General features: G+C 40.7%; 2 protein-coding genes and 1 long non-coding RNA gene across 4 annotated transcripts; all 3 read right to left on the bottom strand.

The window, feature by feature from the left end:
- Nucleotides 1–4304: 4304 nt before the first annotated feature.
- LOC112100828 lies at nucleotides 4305–6419 on the bottom strand. Its single transcript, XM_024190670.1, has one exon. It carries the CDS (start codon nucleotides 6417–6419, stop codon nucleotides 4305–4307), a length of 2115 nt encoding a protein of 704 aa, XP_024046438.1.
- Nucleotides 6420–14311: 7892 nt separating this feature from the next.
- On the bottom strand, nucleotides 14312–18082 carry LOC112101219. 2 transcript variants are annotated; one of them, XR_002907334.1, is made up of 4 exons: nucleotides 16357–18082; nucleotides 15789–16102; nucleotides 14865–15030; nucleotides 14312–14477 (listed from the first exon to the last, which is right to left on the bottom strand). It is a non-coding gene; the product is annotated as an uncharacterized LOC112101219 (long non-coding RNA). The 2 variants fall into 2 exon arrangements; XR_002907333.1 differs by having other exon boundaries at nucleotides 14676–15030.
- A 416-nt stretch (nucleotides 18083–18498) lies between these two features.
- Nucleotides 18499–19681, bottom strand: LOC112100829. The gene is made up of 3 exons (XM_024190671.1): nucleotides 19301–19681; nucleotides 19114–19212; nucleotides 18499–18999 (listed from the first exon to the last, which is right to left on the bottom strand). Exons 1-3 carry the CDS (start codon nucleotides 19679–19681, stop codon nucleotides 18499–18501), a joined length of 981 nt encoding a protein of 326 aa, XP_024046439.1.
- Nucleotides 19682–19909: the final 228 nt, after the last annotated feature.

A 19909-nucleotide genomic window follows, 5' to 3' on the forward strand; every position in this document is an offset into this window, starting at 1 on the left:
GATATATTTGCCTGGTCTCATGAGGATATGCCAGGGATTGACCGCGGGGTAGCTTGCCACAAGTTGGCCATCAAGAAGGGGGCAAGGCCAGTGAGACAGAAGATGAGATGCTTTAACCAGGAAAGGTACGAGGCCATAAACACTGAGGTGGAGAAGCTGTTGAAAGCAGGATTTATAAGGGAAGCCAAGTACCCATAATGGATTTCAAATGTAGTCCTGGTAAAAAAGGCCAAAGGGAAGTGGAGAATGTGTGTGGACTTCACAGACCTCAATAAGGCATGCCCAAAGGACAGCTTTCCCCTACCCAAAATAGATCAGCTGGTGGACTCAACAGCAGGTCACAGTCTGCTCAGTTTCATGGATGCCTTTTCTGGATACAACCAGATACCAATGGACGAGCAGGATGAGGAAAGCACTGCCTTTATAACTAACATGGGTTTGTTTTGCTACAGGGTAATGCCTTTCGGCCTGAAAAATGCAGGAGCTACCTATCAAAGGTTGGTGAACAAGATCTTCAAGCCCTTGATCGGTCATACAATGGAGGTATATGTGGACGATATGATCACAAAGTCCAAAGAACCGAGGGATCACGTGAAACACCTTGAAGAAACCTTTGAATTACTGAGGAACTATGAGATGAAGCTAAACCCGAAGAAATGTGCATTTGGGGTCAGCTCGGGCAAATTTATGGGATTCCTGGTGAGCCACCGAGGGATTGAGACCAACCCAGAAAAAATACGGGCGGTTACGGAGATGAGGTCTCCACGAACAGTTAAGGAGGTGCAGAGCCTTACAGGGAAGTTGGCAGCGCTGAACCGATTCATCTCAAGGGCCACAGATAAATGCCACCCTTTCTTCCAAGCCATAAAGAAAGGGAGAAAGATGGAGTAGACACCAGAGTGCGAGGAAGCATTTGGGCAGTTGAAGGAATATCTGACCCGCGCCCCGCTACTATCGACTCCGAGAGAGGGTGACCAGCTATTTCTGTACTTAGGGATCTCTAAATGGGCTACCAGCTCGGTATTAGTCAGGGAAGAAGAAGGAAAGCAACACCCGGTATACTACACAAGCAAGGCCCTGGTAGACGCAGAAACCAGATATCCATTGATGGAGAAGTGGGCGCTGGCCCTAATAACGGCAGCACGAAAACTCCGACCATATTTTCAGGCCCACCAGATTGTTGTGATGACTGACCAGCCCCTTCGGCAAACACTTTAAAAACCAGATGCGTCTGGTCGGTTAGTAAAATGGTCCGTGGAGCTAAGTGAATTTGACCTTTCCTATAGGCCTCGAGGAGCAGTCAAAGCCCAAGCTCTGGCAGAATTTATGGTTGACCGAGCGGAGTCAGGGGAAGAAGTTCGGGAGGAGCAACCAATAGAGCAGGAGAAAACAGAGGGGGTGTGGTTGATAATGGTTGACGGATCATGTAGTGAGCAAGGATCTGGAGTAGGAGTTGTAATACGGAGCCCAGAAGAGACCGAAATTACATATGCAGTGAAGTTCGAATTTCAGCTCACAAACAACCAAGTTGAATATGAAGCCTTTATCACCGGGCTCGGACTTGCACACGCTTTAAGAGCAGAGAGGATAGAAATTCGAGCGGATTCCCAATTGGTATGTAATCAGCTCAACGATCAGTTCCAAGTAAGGGGAGAGAAGATGGGTCTTTATTTGAAAAAGGCGAAGCAGATGGTCGGGCTTTTCCAAGAAGTGAAGGTAAAGCAGATATCCCGGAATGAGAATTACCGAGCGGATATGTTGGCTAGGATGGCTGCAATTGCAGATCCGAAATTACCTAAGTCGGTTCCACTAGAGGTAAGGACCTCGTCGAGTATAGGAGAGGAAGTTGAGGTGATGAGAGTAAGCACTGGAGAATCCTGGATGGACCCGATTCGCGCGTATATCCGCGACGGAGTTTTACCAGAGGACAAAAGGCAAGCAAGAAAGTTAAAATGCCAAGCAGCGAGGTACACGCTACTAGATGAAGTGCTGTATCGCCGAGGGTTCACCTTGCCCCTTTTGAGATGTGTGGATGAGGAGGAGGCAGATTATGTACTGAGGGAGATTCATGAAGGAATATGCGGCAATCATTCGGGGGCAAGAACTTTAGCCTTCAAGGCACTTCGGCAAGGATACTTCTGGCCAACCATGCACCAGGATGCGAAAAGGATGGCAAAGAACTGTAAAACCTGCCAAAGCTTCTTTGAGGTTCCTACACAACCCCCAGAAAAGCTGACCATTATGACATCCTCGTGGCATTTCGCTCAGTGGGGAATCGACCTGATTGGTCCGTTACCTAAGGGCCAGGGAGCGGCGACACATGCAATTGTGGCAATAGACTACTTCACCAAGTGGGTGGAAGTGGGGGTCCTCAGCCAAATCACGGAGAGAAAGACAACTGATTTCATTTGGAAGAATATCATCTGCAGATACGGGATTCCCTATGCCATCATTACAGACAACGGGAAGCAATTTGACAACGGCAACTTCAGGGAATTTTGCCAAAATTTGGGGGTGGATCTGAAATTCTGCACCCATGCTCACCCCCAGGCAAACAGACAGGTGGAAGCAGCCAACAAAGTGATAAAGAAGCTCCTGAAAACTAGGTTGGGAGAGAAGAATGGAGCTTGGGTTGACGAGCTACTAGGAGTATTATGGGCATACCGAACAACTCACAAAACCGCCACGGGGGAAACCCCGTTCGCTTTTGCTTTCGGTCATGAGGCGGTAGTCCCAGCAAAAATTGGAGTGGGGACACATCGAACGGAATATTTCACTGAGAAGCAAAATGACGAGCAGATCTGCTTAAGCCTGGACCTGCTTGAGGAGAAAAGGGAAGGGGCCTCGCAGAAAGTGGCCCAGTGTCAGCAAAGGGTCATGCGTTATTACAACAAGAACGTACGCGTGAGGCAGTTCCGAACAGAAGATTGGGTGCTCAGGAAGGTGAACCAAAACACCATGAATCCCAACCATGGAGCTCTTGGGCCGAAATGGGAAGGCCCGTACAGGGTGATACGAGCAACTGGACCAGGAGCCTACAAGCTGGCGTATCTAGACGGACGAGAAGTGAAGATGTCGTGGAGCACCGAGCACTTGAAAAAGTACTTCCAGTAAGTAAAGTGCTCTACTAGTTTTCATTTGGATAAGTTATTTCTGTTATAAGCACGGTGATTTGCGACACACACATATATTCCACATTTCTGTAACGCATTCGAAATTCAATAAAGATGAATTCAGTATGAAATCCCCCTGTTAGCAAGCCCAATAAAAATTATACTAAGGCAATTAAGTGCCTGTTTCTGCTCGGTCAACGAAAGACCAGCAGCTAATTGTACGAGAAATTTACTAAGGTAATTGAGTGCCTGTTTCTGCTCGGTCAACGAAAGACCAGCAGCTAATTTTATGAGAAATTTACTAAGGCAAGTGAGTGCCTATTTCTTCTCGGTCAACGAAAGACCAGCAGCTAGTTGTACGAGAAATTTACTAAGGCAATTGAGTGCCTGTTTCTGCTCGGTCAACGAAAGACCAGCAGCTAATTTTACGAGAAATTTACTAAGGCAAGTGAGTGCTTGTTTCTGCTCGGTCAACGAAAGACCAGCAACTAATTGTACAAGAAATTTACTAAGGCAATTGAGTGCCTGTTTCTGCTCGGTCAACGAAAGACCAGCAGCTAATTTTACGAGAAATTTACTAAGGCAAGTGAGTGCCTATTTCTGCTCGGTCAACAAAAAACCAGCAGCTAATTGTACGAGAAATTTACTAAGGCAAGTGAGTGTCTGTTTCTGCTCGGTCAACAAAAGACCAGCAGCTAATGGTACGAGAAATTTGTTAAGGCAAGTGAATGTCTATTTCTGCTCGGTCAACGAAAGACCAGCAGCTAATTTTACGAGAATTTACTAAGGCAAGTGAGTGTCTGTTTCTGCTCGGTCAACGAAAGACCAGCAGCTAATTTTACAAAGAAATTTACTAAGGCAAGCGAGTGCCTGTTTTTGCTCGGTCATCGAAAAACCAGCAGCTAATTTTACGAAGAAATTTACTAAGGCAAGCGAGTGCCTGTTTCTGCTCGGTCATCGAAAGACCAGCAGCTAATTTTACGAAAATTTTACTAAGGTAAGTAAATGCCTACTCCTGCTCGGTCCTCTAAGGAACTAGTAGACAAAATCAGATAAGTTGTACAATTATTTTTCAGAAACAATCTATTAGCAAAAATCGGACAAGAAAGCAAATAAAGAGCATCTAAAAATTTGTAAATATTCAATTGTTTACAAAACTAATGAAAATTTAAAGTCTATACAAAAATAGACCTAAGGATTAGGAGGGGCAACGGCTTCAGCCGGTGAAGGATTAGTTATCTTTGGAGGAGGAAAATCAGCAATACCGGGAGGAGGCGGCATAGACCCTTGCCCCACTTCCAAGGCACGTCCCCCAGCTTCCCCCTCCTGCACCCCACCTAAAGGAGCCTCCACCTGACCCTGCTCGCCCTGCTCCTTATCTGCTTGGCCGATCTCCGTCATATATCGCTGCACTCCGGCCTGCAACTTGCTCATGTCCAACTCGGGATATTCTTCCTTAAACACAGACATGATGCACTTATAGGAGAAAGCAACCCCAGAGTCATACTCGGCATCCAGCCGATCATCCACATCAGCGGATTTGCCCTTCTCCTCAGCCAGCTGCTCGCTCAGGGATTTGATTTCTCCCTCAAGGGCGGTCCTCAGAGTGTCTCTTTCACTTTGAGTAGCCTGAAGATCAGACTTCAGGTCACTCAACTCACCCTTAAATTGGGAGGTAGTGGACTCAGCGATAGCAACTTTCTCCTCCAGATTCGTGATCTGCTTGTTCAGCTCAGCCAGCTTCTCTTTCAAGCGATCAGCAGATTCAGCTTTCTTCTTCAACTCCTGGTTCTCAGCTTGAAGCTTCCTCTCCTGGCGCGTGATCCTATTCTTGTAACAAGATACTATGGTGGCCAACTTGAAGGAGACCCTTTGGACAGAACAGGCTAATTCATTGAGATTCATGCTCTCAATGTCCTGAACCATCTTCGGTCCCACCGACTTCCCATAGTCCCTCTGATATGGGGTCAGGTAATCACCCTGATCACGAGCCGAAAGAGGGGAGGATCGGTCCCCAGAGCGTGTGCTGACTTCAGAACTCTTGTCGGTAGTTTTCTCCCCGACACTCTTACAAGATAGAGGAGGGGGCAGAGCAGGAACAAAGGCCTTAGAAGGGCCAACACTGACTTTCTTATGAGGTGGAGGAGGGTTGGTGGAGTCGCTCGGAGCCCGACCACGCTTTCTGGTCATCGCACTGAGGATCTTGTTATCCATTCCAGCTGCTATATCCACTAAGCCCGAACCGACCAGGCTTGTTGGTGACAGAAGGTCTTGACAGGTAGACGCGTTCACCAGAGCAGTCTCCACCTGAAGCAAAGGTCGGTCTTCAAGCCCCTTTATCAAACCCCACGACTCTGAAAGAACAAACAAGGTTAAAAAAACCCAATAAGTAACAAGTCGAGAAAGAGTATAGGCAAAAAATGAACGACCTGGGGTGACAAAATGTGTTGGAAGATAAATATCACCACCCAACGAATGAGCTGCTAGACACCAAGCTCCCCCAGTAAAGAAGAATTTGTTCTTCCAATTTTTGCACGAGGAAGCGAAGCCGGTGATTGGTTTCCTCTTCGCAGAGCTCGACATGAAGTAATACCAGCCTGCTTCCTTCAGGCTACTCCTCAGCTGGTATAGATGCTTCACTTCAACGAGGGAGGGCTCCTCTGATCCACACCTCTTCCACAACACATACATAGCCGAGAGAACCCTCCACCCATTGGGATGTAGCTGACCTGGGGTCAGATACATACCACCCAATATCTTAGCAAAATAACGTTGAAGGGGCAGCCGAGCTCCTAATTTGAAGCTCTCCAGGTGCATCGTCACATACCCCCGCGGAGGCCGACTAGGGACGTCACCTTTTCCTAGAACTACTAGGAGAATTTCCGTAGGAATGTCGTAAAGGTTCCTCAGCTTGAACAAATCAGTCTGGGTAGTGGCACAAGCTGTGTAGTCAATAGGGTAAAAATCTGCCTCTACCCTATGACCAAGGTGCTTTCTCTGAGGAGGTCCGCTCGGTCCGGAGCTGCTCCCCTCACCCTCACCAACTCCTTCAGGGATCCCAACCCCATCAAAGTTGTGGTTCTCACTAGAGCCCGACGCAGGTCTACCTCTATTTCCTACAAGCTCTAGTTCGGGGGAGGGAGAGACAACCAAATGGCGTAGGTACTCAAGGGTATCCCTGCCATGGGAAAGACCTACACTACCGGAGGGACCTAAGAAATCGGTGGGTATTGGCACGTTGAGGCCCGAATCCCCTGATTCTTCCTCGCCCTCATCAACAATTAACTTTCTTTTCCGGTTTGACATATCGGAATCCCAAAGGAAAGCAAAGAAAACTCGAATATACGGATACAAAAGGGGGCAACACGGAATCCAATCAACAACAACCAGAGAAGAGATTAAAAGCAGTACTTGAGATTAACTGGCCCTGATAGCGCTGCCGTGACAGAAAAAAGACCAGCAAGTAGAAACTTCGGACGCAGGAAGTGTGAGTAAAGTTCAGAGAGGGGGTTGGGTAACGGTGGAAAAACGGATAAACAAAGCAATGAGGATTTCAACCTAGGGATTTGAAGTGAAAAAGGAAAAAATAGAAGCATTTAAGTGATGAGGATGCCAGCTCACTCACCACATATCGAGGGTGGATAGCCCGTCGTTTCAAATTTCAAATACGAAGAGTCTGGTGATGCCACGTCACTAACCGTTACAAGAGGCCAGGATAGATGTAAGCCCAGATATATAATGGACATGTTCACTTAGGCCAATGCTCAGGTCGGAGTCTCCCCAGAAGAAAAATGGTACATCAGGTCAGGCCCGTCCCAATAAACAGAGGACCAGATGAGAAGGTCCCTGGGTTGGTGAGATTTGACCATCAGTTTCTACTCTTAACTCATTTCACTCGCCAGACCAGAAACTGGGGGACTGGTGTTAAGTAAATAAAAGCACCAAGTCGGCCATGCTACTAATCTCCACCCCGGCGTGGATCATCTCAGTCAAATGGTGCGAGCAGAACATGGGGACAAGCATGAACCGACCAGAGGCGATTACCAACCAGGGAAATATACCGACCAGAAGTATATACCGAGCCGGGACCTGTCCCCCAAAAAGCGGGAACACGATCCCACAGGATCGCGGTAGTTGCGCTGTTCCCAGAACCGTTGTGGGGGGTGCGAGATCCCACGTTTACCCATAATGCAGCGGTTAGAGTTCCATGAGGGGCTGCCACTACCCGAAAAAGGTGGGGTGAAAGGCAAATGGGAACGTGGGGACAGCGGCTATAAAAGAGGAAGAAATCGATGAAGAAAGGGACATAAAAACTGAGAGAGGGAAAACGCTGCCAAATTGCAACCAGACTATTTTCTTACAGATTTCGAACAAACTTCTTGAATCCAAATTATATTGTTTTCCCATAAACACCTTGTGCTAACTTAGGCATCGGAGGGTTTACGTCGGCAAAACCACCGGCGTCTCTGATCCGTTTTTGGTGAACGCAGGTCTAGTGAGGGAAAGGGGGGTGATCCCGGTCTTAGTGGTTCGAGCAACAGTCGATAACGTAAACGTTGGTGAAAGAATCTGGTCGGTCAAAGGGCGAGCAGATTTCAGCATCAACAAACACCACCCCAATGATAACTCCTCCCGCCCTCGCTCGCGCTGAATTTTAGGTTTACCCCTGCACTGTATCAGTGTTTTGGACGAATTTAGGGCTTTGGTAATATATCACCGGCGATTTTTATGTTTTTTTTTTCTTCTTGAAATTTTTAGATATTCTTTAACGTATATTTTTCTCTTTGTTTATTTTATTTATTCACCTGTAGTTTTCGGGATTGACAGGTAGTTCAATTCAAAGAATTAGTTTAAAATCTGACTTGTGGCTGGAACTGGTGACGAATAGCTCATTGATCGTACCTTGGCTGCTAACCTGTGGACACTATTTAAATCTTCGTTGTAGCACCAATCACTCACCCAATATTCTTAACTGTCTAGATTGCAAGTTCAGTGGCAATTGTCCCGTCATATCAACAGAGTTGATATGAGGACAGACAAGAAAATTTCAAGAGTATGCAATGCACCAGGATGTCCAATTGTTGCAGGATCCTCCACGTATTCACCGAAATAATAAAAGTCGATTGGTAAACGCTCAAGTCCTGCAATCTTTAAGACTACTGTAGTAGTCTAATTGTCTGTACCTTAGCTGAATAACTTCTTTTCGAGCACATCCACACCCATTACTTCAGTTTCCAATTCTGCATTCGGAAATGTACAGTTAGACAAACCTGTAGACTTTAAGTTGATGATCTGTAAATTTTACCGTGTGTTATTGGAAAGGCTCCAGCCTCCACGAATGATGATCTCATCAATCTCCATAAACTAACATTCCCTAATAAATGTTTTGACAAGACTGGCACGAGTATGAGTCGCTCCTGATTGCTTGTGCTTCAGTGTTGCTACTTCTATTGGAAGATATTTACTGAGCTTCTGCCTCAGACTGGCGTATCTACCTTTGAGACGTCAAAATTTGTCCGGCCATGGAAGTCTTGTAAACTCATGAATGTAGGCATAAGACATGTCTTGAACAAATCCATAGCCAGAAATGGACAAGCAGTGTATCCATAAGCCACTGATTTGGGAACAGATTTGAAACCACAATCTTCAAAGTAAGTTGGAGTTAAATCATCCACTCGATGGACCCCAATTGACTTGACACCAATGACAATATCATCATCATAACTAAATGAGACTTAAATCAACCTCAAGCTTGAATTATTAATAGACATATACTGAGATGATCTGAGATAAGCTTACATAATTAAATAAATTTAAGTTGATAAATTAGATATGCATTGTCTTATCAAGATAATCATATAATGTCTTTGCAGACTGCATGGTTGACAGCCATGTTGTACAAATGCACACATCATACCATAAACATTTTATGAGTTAAATGAAGAATAATAAAACCATGTGGAAAAGATGAAGTCAATAGAAAATCTTACAGAATTTATTGGTAGCCACGGTGTCCTTCTCAAGTGTAATTGATCAACTGAATGGCCTGATTTATTTTACTAAGGAAACCAAGAGAAAGTAATTACACAATTAAACACATGTTGGTGTCCAATGGCAAAACATTTTTATTATGGCCGAGTTTTGTAATGTTATAATTTTTAAAATGATTGTTATTAATTGCATTATAGAAATAATTAATTGTGAATAGAATAGTAAAACATTTAGTAAAAATTATTTAGTGATTTGAATTTTAAAAACAGTTACATGTATTTGATAAATTTTATTATTAAATTATTGTAAAAATACAAATGATTGAAATAGACATAATGTAACATAAAATTTGTTTACACATTTTATGAAAGTGTGTGTGTGTATATATATATATATATATATATATTATTGTGCATACATAACAATTGCTATCCAATCATGATTCAATCGGGTTGAGACAAATTCACCCGATCGGATTTTCTTCACCACCCGATCCGATCCGAACACGAAATTTTTGAATCGGGTTGGGTCGGATATTTTGTCCACCCCTACTTTTATGGAGGCGTAAGTTGCTCTTTTTGGTTTGCAAAAGGTTATCTAAGTTTTTTTTTTTTTTTGTGGCAAATGAAAATTTCTATTAAATAAGTACATACAGCTTAATTGGTACATATTTGTATTCAAACACAATACCAAGAAGAAGGATATTACAAATCCCAAGATGTTTCCAAGAGATGCAAGGAGTGATGGATATCAATCTATTCACCCAGTTGATTAATTGATTTGCATGGAAGATATGTCACGGCCGCTTGCTACTAAGATCTTTTCAAGAACAAGCCTATTCTCAATTTCTTCATTGGAATAAACAACTTTTTCTCCTTGCCTTGCTTTTGGAATCCGCTTGCCTCCGAAAACACTTTCGGTATTCAAAGAACCAACTTTGCTAGCCAAATTGTTCATCTTTCGAATGTAAGCGTTCTTGAATTTGGTCAACAGCTGTAAAGGTGAAGCTACAAAAATCTTGAAGCACAGCTTTCCTCCAACATCTGCTTGATGTTGATGGGCCTTTTAGCCTTACGACTCTCACGTTCCTTTTCCTAGAATCTTTCAGTCTCTGATACCCTCTTCTTCTCCAGCATCTCTTCAGCGAACTATAGTTTGGCACCAGCTCCATTTTTGTTCCTTTTTGTGTGTGTGAGAGTTGTTGTAAAAAAAAAAGGTTATCTAAGTTAATTGTGTGCCAATAATAATCGAATCAGATTCATCAGAGGTGTGGTGGATCTCTCCTTGAGCAGGAAGGATAGCATGACAGAGATAGCTTGGACAATTACAAAAATCTAAAAGTTATTGAAGAGCCAGAAACTTTCAAGAATTCAACATGCTCCAAGAGAATGTAATGTTATAGCTGACTCTTTAGCTAAATTAGCCTAGTTTGAATCCCCTGCCTTGTGGCTAGAAAATGTTATGACGTTACTTTTTGACTTATATTAATGGAAAGCTTTACTTTCCCCTAAAATTTTTTTTTTAAAAAAAAAAGAAGCAAGCTGCTAAACCATAGTCTCCGTGCCTTTTGCGGCGCAAAAGGAAAGGACGACACACGAGAGAATAAAGGGAGCTGCCACTCACAAATTGAGTTGTGGATTCCATTCGGACCTACAGCCTTGTGAGAAGTTGTACCTTACATTATAAGGTAGTAAAATCTGAGAATAAAAAATAAGGCAGCGCTTAATTTATATTTGTTGTAAATAACATTTCGAGAAAATAAATCGTTGGATTCTTCAATTTGCAGATCCAACGGCTGTGATGAAAGTTAACGTAAAATTAGGTTAAGGTACTAGCTGGAAATTCATTTTTAAAAACAAAAAAATGGCAACCTGCTAAAACCGTTGTCAAAAAAACCAAGCTAAGGGGTTAGTCGGTAATGATAATTTTAGAGGGAAATGATAAGTGACGAGCGGTCATCTAGATATTCTATAAAATTCAAGACATAAAGTACATTAATTAGGTTTTGAAAGAGGGAAAGCAATAGAAGCAGAAAACGAGATAACCAAATTCATATTTCATTTTTTCAGATCACAAATTGGGAAAACCAAAAAAATTGCAGCACCGCTTGTCAAAAAAAAAAATTGCAGCACCATAAAATCGAAGGTAGAGGTGCTGGAATGTCACAAAAAATACTAAAATTTGAAGCATCAACTTGTCAAGTTGTCTTCACCATATATTTTCCCTCACATCATTCCTTGTTATGGGTGGGTCGTTATTATTGAAACACAATGATTTAGAAAAATTTCAGAATTGATATTGATAAAAGCATGACAGCAAAATGAGCATGGGTTACGGCTGTAAGCGAAGCTTAGTGAAGGGCGCATATCAAGGGTTAGGAATAAAAGGATGAAAGTAGGAAATTGGTTAGTTTATTTTAGTGGAAAGGTAAAATGTTAAGCAGATGGAAAGAAATGACAGAGTAAATTGAATCGGCTATAATGAGAAACACCTGGAATTAACTTTATCATTGGTCCATTTTACAACTGGTCTCCAACAATTTTCAACAAATTTTTATTACTGTCTCAAATTGACACGTGTTGCACTTACATCAGTTAATTGGTCATGCCTGTTATTGGTCATGTCTGTTATGTTTCTTTCATAAATTGTAGCGTAAACTTACCCAGACAATAAATGTTTCTATGGTTCTCCGCGTAGCCTGCATCGGAAAGATGGAAATTCTTATTCGCTACGCTTATATTTTTTATTATGAAAAAATCTTCGACCTTTCTTTTTTTGATTCCCTCATTAATTTTGACTGGGCGTACACACAATCTTGGCCATTAACTACTGCCAACTAACTGCACAAGCGTGTCAATATTGTCTTTGTACTTTCTTGTTATCTTTGACCGTATCCAAAAACTTAAGGACCCGCTTATAATAAAAAAAATAAATTTATATTTCTAAATGATCTATCAAACAACTGTATTTATATAACCATTAAACTTTAATTATTAATCTAACAAAATATTTTTGTGACATGATATCTGAGAAGGTTTTTAAGCCTTTAAATTTATGCTATTTACTCGTGAGGGATGTTGAAAAATTATTGATTTTCATTTGAAAATACTGAATTATATAATTTATAAAACTAATCTAACAAAAACAGTTTCTCTGTTTTCTCTTGCTTTCCTTCAAACCAATCAAAGAAAAACAAACAGTCTAACCTCAGTTATCTCAAAATGGCCTCAACAATCAAAATTGTTATTTCATTTTGGCTCATTATTTCGTTTCAGGTGGTCGGTTGTTCTCGACCCGGTACGTATTTTTCTTGTTTTGTTTTTTGGTTAATTCTTTTTCTTTCAATTTATTTTTATTTTTTTCTTACTGGATTCATTTACTTACGTTCTCTATTCAGATTTCGGTGTCGGAGGGGGCACAAGCATTAATGCACAAGCCCAGGTAACGCAACGCAACGGCACCGTTTGCTTTTATTGTTTTTGTTTGTAACGTATTGCGAACGAGTAACGAACCCCGAATGAATCGGCAGCGGCGCATGTTGCTTCCATTGTTTTTGTTTTTGTTCGTAATCAATCTCACGTCGTTTCTGGAATGAACGGTGCGCGAAAACGGCGGTAACGGGCCATGGCCCTGGATCGAACCGTGCTGCACCTTAATGAACCGCCCCGATCGCTTTGTCGTATTATTAGCTTTCTCACAATACTCCTCGAATCGGGCCATGCTCCTCTATCGACCCACGCCGCATCTTAATGAACCGCTCCGATCGCTTTGTCGTATGATTATTTTATTAATAAAATGAACCGAAGAGCTTCCATAATATTTTTGCATTTCAATGGTTTGTGGGTGGGTGAGTGATTTTTAATGTGTTTATATTTTCCTAGATATCTCTCATTTTATTTATTTATTTATTTATCTTTCTGTGTTTTGGAATTTACAGGGCTTTGAGAAAGGAAGCAACTCAGGAGGAGCAGCTGTTGTGGGTGCAAGACCAGTGGCATCGTCTCCTAACCCGTTCCACAGTAACGTTGCCATTCTCACTGCTAGTCCTCCTCCTGCCCCTGAATCTGAACCTTGAGCACTCTGCCTTGCCTTGAAACTCAACTCTAGCTAGTTGAGCTATCTATCATTTCTGTATTAGTATTTGTCTTGAGCGGGTTTGTTATGATTTTACAATTTCATGTTTAGTTCTACTTTTTGTTTGTGAGACTGAGGCTGGAAGCTGCTTTCTAAATTAAAAGTTGGTCTTAATTTGTATTAATACTAGTATTTTGACTTGTATTACTACTAGTATTTTGACTAATTTCTGCATAAACAATGTTTGTTCTGAGATGTTTATGTAGAAAACAACACCTGAAACTACATTCTGCTGATTTTCTGTCTGTTTTCCGCATATATAGCCCAGGATAGGTACTTCTTGTTCCTGGCTGTTATGTAGAAAGCAGCCCCTGAGCAACTTCAATCAGCTGTCCTTGGGCTGTGTTCCGAAACAGCCCAGAAAAGCAACCCATTCGTATGGGGAAGTGAAACCTCACCCACTAAAACACTAACCCTTTTCATCTATATTGTGAGTTAAACTCGGGTGACCATGGGTGCAAAGCACTTTCATGGCCGGCTGAGTTATGTCCGAGTTGAGTTTTATGCTTGATGACTGAGACTTAAAATCAACCTCAAGCTTGAATCATTAATATTATAAAACAATTTTATTACCTGCAATTGAAAACTATGAGGATGAAATTCCAAAACAATAAATCACATCCCCACCACAAAGAAGCAATACCAGAATATATATAGTCACGAGCGAGTACCTGATCACAATTCAACATTTTCGAACAGGTGAGATCAATGGCAGCAATAGTTCCATTTTGAGATCACTCTTGAGTAGTAATTGGGGCTGAAAGAAGCTCAAGATACAAAAAGCTAGTATGAAGATCTTTTCCTCTTTGCAAATTATGTATGAATTCTTATTTAGAGGTAATCTTTGACTTATAAATTAAATCCAAGCATCTAATAGCCCTAACTGACATATTAGTTCATTCTAGACACAATTTCGTGTGTATGATTCCAGACACAATTTAATTCTTAATTAGAGAAATTGCAGCAGCCAACTACAACACCACAAATAGAGCTCATAAATATAATTATATTGAAATAGGAAGCAATGAAGATTGAAAAAGAAGATTAGGAAGTAGTACTTAAGCTGCAAAAGAAAAGATTCTGGCATTGAGCATAGACTTAAGCTGCTGTTTATGATAATGGATATATCGTATTTCAGCACTTTGCATATTAAAGATGAACCTGATTTTCCAGTAAAAATGAATAACCATTTTCTTGTAGCAAATGGAGAGAGCACATGGATGTCCGACGATGTAAAATCTGCAGGTTTTGAAGGGACAAATTAGAAGCGTGGCCAAAAAAAAAAAAAAAAAAGGCAATTCTGAAAGAATATTTGATAAGGGTCATTTAAAATGTTGTTCTTAGCTTATCATCTACAGAAGCTATGACTCTTATCTGCCCTCTTGTTTCGGAAAAATAAGTTCTTTTTTTAAAATTATTTTGAAATGGAATTATAACCTTCATTAATTCGAAACTTGAAGAATACACATTACACTTGCTGGGAAAGAATGCACCCTAATGCCAACAGTTTTCATACTCCAAATCAAATTTGGCTAGCTGATGAGCCTTAGCATTACAGAGTCCACTAGTAAAGTGAATTGTACACTCAGTGAACTCATTAATTTGACCTTGAATCTCAGATATTACCCAGAAAATGGGAGTTCTGCTTAGCCACTTGAATTCCCCAGGCAACAGCATTGCTTCAGCTTGCAGAACATCCCCAAAGAATTGGACATTCTTTACTGCAGCAGCTACAAAACTTCCTTACACAATCTCTCACCACAAATGGTTTGAGCTTGGGATCTTGAACCTCCTGTAAGAATCTATGATAGCGTCAGCCTTAGCTGAAGTAATCAAGGGATCCACCTGTTTTGTTTAAAAAATAAATAAATTTCTAGCATGCCAGGCAGCCCAGCAAATTGCAATTACCAGTAAATTACTACCCAAATGGCAAGAGTAAATAAGAAAAATAAGTTCAAACCTTCTTTAAACAAACTAAATTGCCAGTAAATGGGAACCAAGACCATCGACACTTAACATAAATTTTAGACAGAAAATAACCAAATTACCAAACTAAATTGGTGATTGGATTATAAACAGATGCCTTTCAACATACAGAGACTAGGGGTGGCAATTTAGGTCGTGATTCATTTATTCAATTCGATTCAATGCGAATTAAGCGGATTTGAGTTTGAAAAAATTGTTTCCTTTGATAAATGAGCGAATTTAATTCAATTCGCTAATTAAACGAATCAAATTCAGATTTGAAGATATTAATTTATTTATTCATTTAAGATCTGTTTAATAAATAGGTTATAAATGAATCGAATACCATCAATTCATGTAATTAAATTACTTATTTATCCTTAAATATGTATGAAAATTTTTAAAATTTGAAAGTTAATATAATAATTATAAATGATAATAAGTTCATATTTTGTGGGACCTTAAATTTGTGGCCTTTTTATATTTTATTTTTGTTTACTAACTATATTTTTGTTAAATTTTTTTAGGTTGTTGGGCTTTCATTGATGTCAATAAAATTCTTTCATCGGGTAGGTAAAAACATACCAGGCTAAAAACACATTAAGCTTCAACCAATGTCCGGAGGTGGAATCAAGGTTTGACTGTTCCGAAGCTTTGCATCTATCAACTTCTATGTCTGTCTCCCATATACTTAATATTTATGAACGAATTGAACACTGATTCTGCCCTTGCTACGATCCTCAAAGGATCTTCTTTTCATTTCTCAAGATGAGATTCATTCCGAGCACGCGAAATTGAGTAAATGCACAGCAGCAACGCAAAGTCAGATTTTGAAAGTGAAACTATTGCAACTTGAATGACATTCCAAAAGTCTGATACGTATTCTTTGTATGCTAAGTCTGCAAATGTTGATAAACAAGCCATAAACTTGGATTAGGGAAGGTAAAGCTTTATCAAAATTCCTCACGTAATCAAATACATTTAATCTCCTGCCATGTCAATTATTGTATAGCATTATGATAAACAGAAAACTTCGTGTTTATTGGTTGGCAGACAGATACATTATTCTTTACATATGAAATTTATCAACCTCAAAGGGCATCATGGGACAGATGAAATATAAATTATTCATGACATATGAAATTTTTTGTACCTCAGTCAGTGCCAGAACTTCATTCAAGAATTCTTCCTTATCCACCTTTTTCAATGCAATTCCCTGTGTCGAAATTATTTCTTGCTCTGATTATTTCTCCGTGCATAATCTTCCGGTCGAACGTTGATATCGAAAGAAACTCTAGAGGTTTTACACAGCTCCTCTGTTGTTTTTGTGATTGTGAGTCCTTTCGTCCAAAAAGAATGAAGAAACTAATCAAAATATTCAAAAGAACAACCGTCCTAGAGTAAGCAACGTAATAATAACATTATATTCTTAGGCCGCGTTTATTTGTCGGATTCAGGAATGAGACTCGGAATTGGAACGATTCTTGTTTTTACTGAGTAAAATAAGGAGGAGAATGGGAATTACTTTTGTAGACCCATAATAATTCGGGAATAAAAAATGAGAACTTGATTCCAAGGGATTTGGGAATCAGACTCTTATTCCCGGCATCTCCCATTCTACTCCCATAAATTTTTTATTATTTCAAAAATACCCTCACTTCAGATAAAAATATAAATAGTGAAAAATTAAAAAAAAAATCCCTAAAAACCTAAACTCTCTCTCTCTGTCGCACAAACCAGAAGCTTCCATCACATCTCCCTCCCCTGCTTTCATCGCGTCGTCGGCCCTCCCTCTCTCTCGCGCATCAGTCACCGCCTCACCGGACGGATTCGTCACTTTCTGGCCGGATTCATCAGCTCACTGGCCTGATTCATCACTCGTTTTCTTCTTTCCCGTTAGCTCACTGGCCGGAATCATCAGCTTGTCACCGACCAACCACTTCTGCTTGGTTTCTCTCGGATTCGTCAGCCCGGTTCTCTCGCGTCACTCACCAGTCCGATTCGTTGTCGGTTGCTGATCGGTCTCTCTCGGATTCTGTTGATGTTGATGATGATGTTGATCATCTAATTGTGATGATGTTGTTGATGAAGAAGATGAAATTGACGATGGAGAGAAGTAACGAAGAAATTGCAGAAGAGAGAGAAAGAAAAAAGAGAAGAAGAAGAAGATAAAAAAAGAAAAGAGAGATAAAATAATATAAAAAACAAAAGAGGAAAAATTATAATAATAATAATAATAATTATTATTATTATTATTGTGATGGCAATTTGCTGGAAAGCTTTGAGCAACTGTCCCCGTCAGAAAGCCTTTTTTTTTTTTGAAGGGACAGCATCCACCAAATGTTGTTTAGTAATAGACTCCTCCTGAAAAAGCTCTTCAGAACCACTAGAGGAAGATATGGCTGATTGAATAACAGAAAGCTTATTCCTGGCTTCGACAATATTGGCATGAACATTTCCAAAAACCTGCAAGTTCCAGCTCTTTAAACAAGATTTCAAAGCTTTAAGTTCAGAAGTGAGAACAAACATAGGACACCCATAAAAATGAGAATCATTCCAGAAAGATGAAACAATGTCTTCAAAAGATGAGTGCTCTAGCCACACCGAGTGGAATTCGAAAGGTAAAGATAAAGTTCCAGCACCTGAGATTAAAATGGCACTGTGATCTGAACATGTGCGGGGTAGCACTACACATTTACTTATAGGCCAAGCATCGTAATATTGTAAGTTGCATAAGGCACGATCAAGGCGTTGTTCCATATAACCACGAGAAACTGAACCATAAGACCAAGCGAACTGGTTTCCTCCCACCTCCAGATGAGAGAGATTGCAATTGTTAATCATATTAGATAAGTCTGAGCAAGAAGTACCCAAGGGAAGACCACCACCATGCCTTTCATGCGCTCCTAAAATAGCATTAAAATCTCCTACCAGAAGCCAAGGGCATGAACACGAAAAGCTTAAGGAAATTAGCTCCTGCCATAAAATTCTACGGTCAATGTAAGACGTAGCTGCATAGGCAAAAGTAAGATAGCAGGTAAAATTATCTAACATCATCTCAACAGTGATAGACTGGCTAGAAATAGCAATGATATTTGGTAAATTATGCATAGAAGCACATAAAAGCCAAATATTAGGCAAACAATCTCTACTGTTTGTGAAGATAAGCTTCATATTGCAAGATTTCCAAAATAAAGGTGAAATAGAGTCAAAGGACACCATTGGTTCTGAAATAGACAATAAGTCAGGTTTATGTGTATGGCAGAGATTGGCTAATTCAGACTGAGTGTTTGAATTAGCCACACCCCTCAAATTCCAATAGAGAACTTTCACTTAGACAATAGGATAGTTTTGCCTCGGGTGAGGCTTGGGGAAGTGGACATGGATGCCTGTCGGCACGCTGCTTCCATTTTTTTTGCTCTGATTTAGAGATCACCAGCTGAAAACCATCTGTATCAATCGGCTGGCTAGCGTCCTTGATATGTTGATTCTCAATAATTTTTGACACAGCATTAATCTCTTGTAGCAATTGATCCGAACAAGTAGCTATCTCTGCTGCTGATACTGAAGAGCCATCAGCAGCTAAGGCTTGAGCTGAATCATGCACCAAGTTGTCTAAAAAGTTCAAAGCTGGATTAGCAGTGTAGTGCTCACTCAAATCATTATTAATATTCACATCTATCTCATTATCAACCTCCACTAATTCAGCATTTGAAACATTCTGTTCAGGAGTTATATCCTTAATAATCCTAGTCTCATTAACTGGAACAGGTACATCTTTATGAGAGCTTAGAAACTGCATCATTAACTACAACATTTCAGCATTAGCATCGATAGAGAGCTTAGAAACTTCTTGCTGCACTGTTGTGGCATTAACGTCGGCAGAAGGTCTAGAAACTAGTCTATATACCATCATTGGAGGTCTTTTAATGCCCTTTTTGTCTATAGCAGAATCATTGTTGCGTCGGCATCGGGAGGATTTATGACCCAGGAGGCCACAGGTATCACACTGGGGGGAAGATTCTCATAGTGGATTCCAATTGAAAGCTATGTCCTTCGCACTGCGCAAGAATTGAAGGAATGTCTGATAAATCAACCTCAAAGAGGACACGGGCATAATGTCCAAATAAACCATCACATGTTGCACGATCCAACTGAAGCAAAGTACCAACGCCACATGCAATTTCCATCAAAGTGCGAGGATCCCAATATTCCTGGCTCAGACCATACATACGAATCCATACTTGCGAGTGAGATTGAACAGCTAGTGCATAAGGATCGAAATCAGGCTGCCATTGATAAAATCGAAAAACACCACAACCACCAAGAGAGCAAGTGTCTCCCGCCCATGCATTGCGCATGTCGTCTTCAAGAGAAAAGTGGATGTCAAAGTAGCCTTTTGCAAGAGGCACTAGGCGCCAAAGTCCAGAAGGGTTCCAAATTTTTTTAAGAAGCAGTTGTAAATCATTGGTGCGCATTGGTTTTGTTCCCTTATTGAGAATCAGACGACCAATAAGATTAGTTTTGCAGGACTGAAGCCGCTGTTGAAAAACATTTTCTGAAATCTTGATACATGAGAGATCACCTCTTTTGATACGCCTAGGTGGTTGGCTTAATAGAAGTGCAAAGTCAACCGGCTTTCCAGTCACCTCTGCAAATGATTTTTTATTAGCAGTTGCTGGCGTAGATGAGGAAGAGACATTTGT

Source organism: Citrus clementina, unplaced genomic scaffold (assembly GCF_000493195.1).
Source record: "Citrus clementina cultivar Clemenules unplaced genomic scaffold, Citrus_clementina_v1.0 scaffold_2, whole genome shotgun sequence".
Classification (NCBI taxonomy): Eukaryota; Viridiplantae; Streptophyta; class Magnoliopsida; order Sapindales; family Rutaceae; genus Citrus; species Citrus x clementina.

Coding starts and splice junctions, on each gene's coding strand:
- LOC112100828 (XM_024190670.1), bottom strand. CDS start 6,419: ATGTCAAACCGGAAAAGAAAGTTAATTGTTGATGAGGGCGAGGAAGAA.
- LOC112100829 (XM_024190671.1), bottom strand. CDS start 19,681: ATGCGCACCAATGATTTACAACTGCTTCTTAAAAAAATTTGGAACCCT. Junction 19,213..19,300: donor ATGCCCGTGTCCTCTTTGAG/GTTGATTTATCA, acceptor TCTTCCCCCCAG/TGTGATACCTGTGGCCTCCT. Junction 19,000..19,113: donor TTAAAAGACCTCCAATGATG/GTATATAGACTA, acceptor TTAATGATGCAG/TTTCTAAGCTCTCATAAAGA.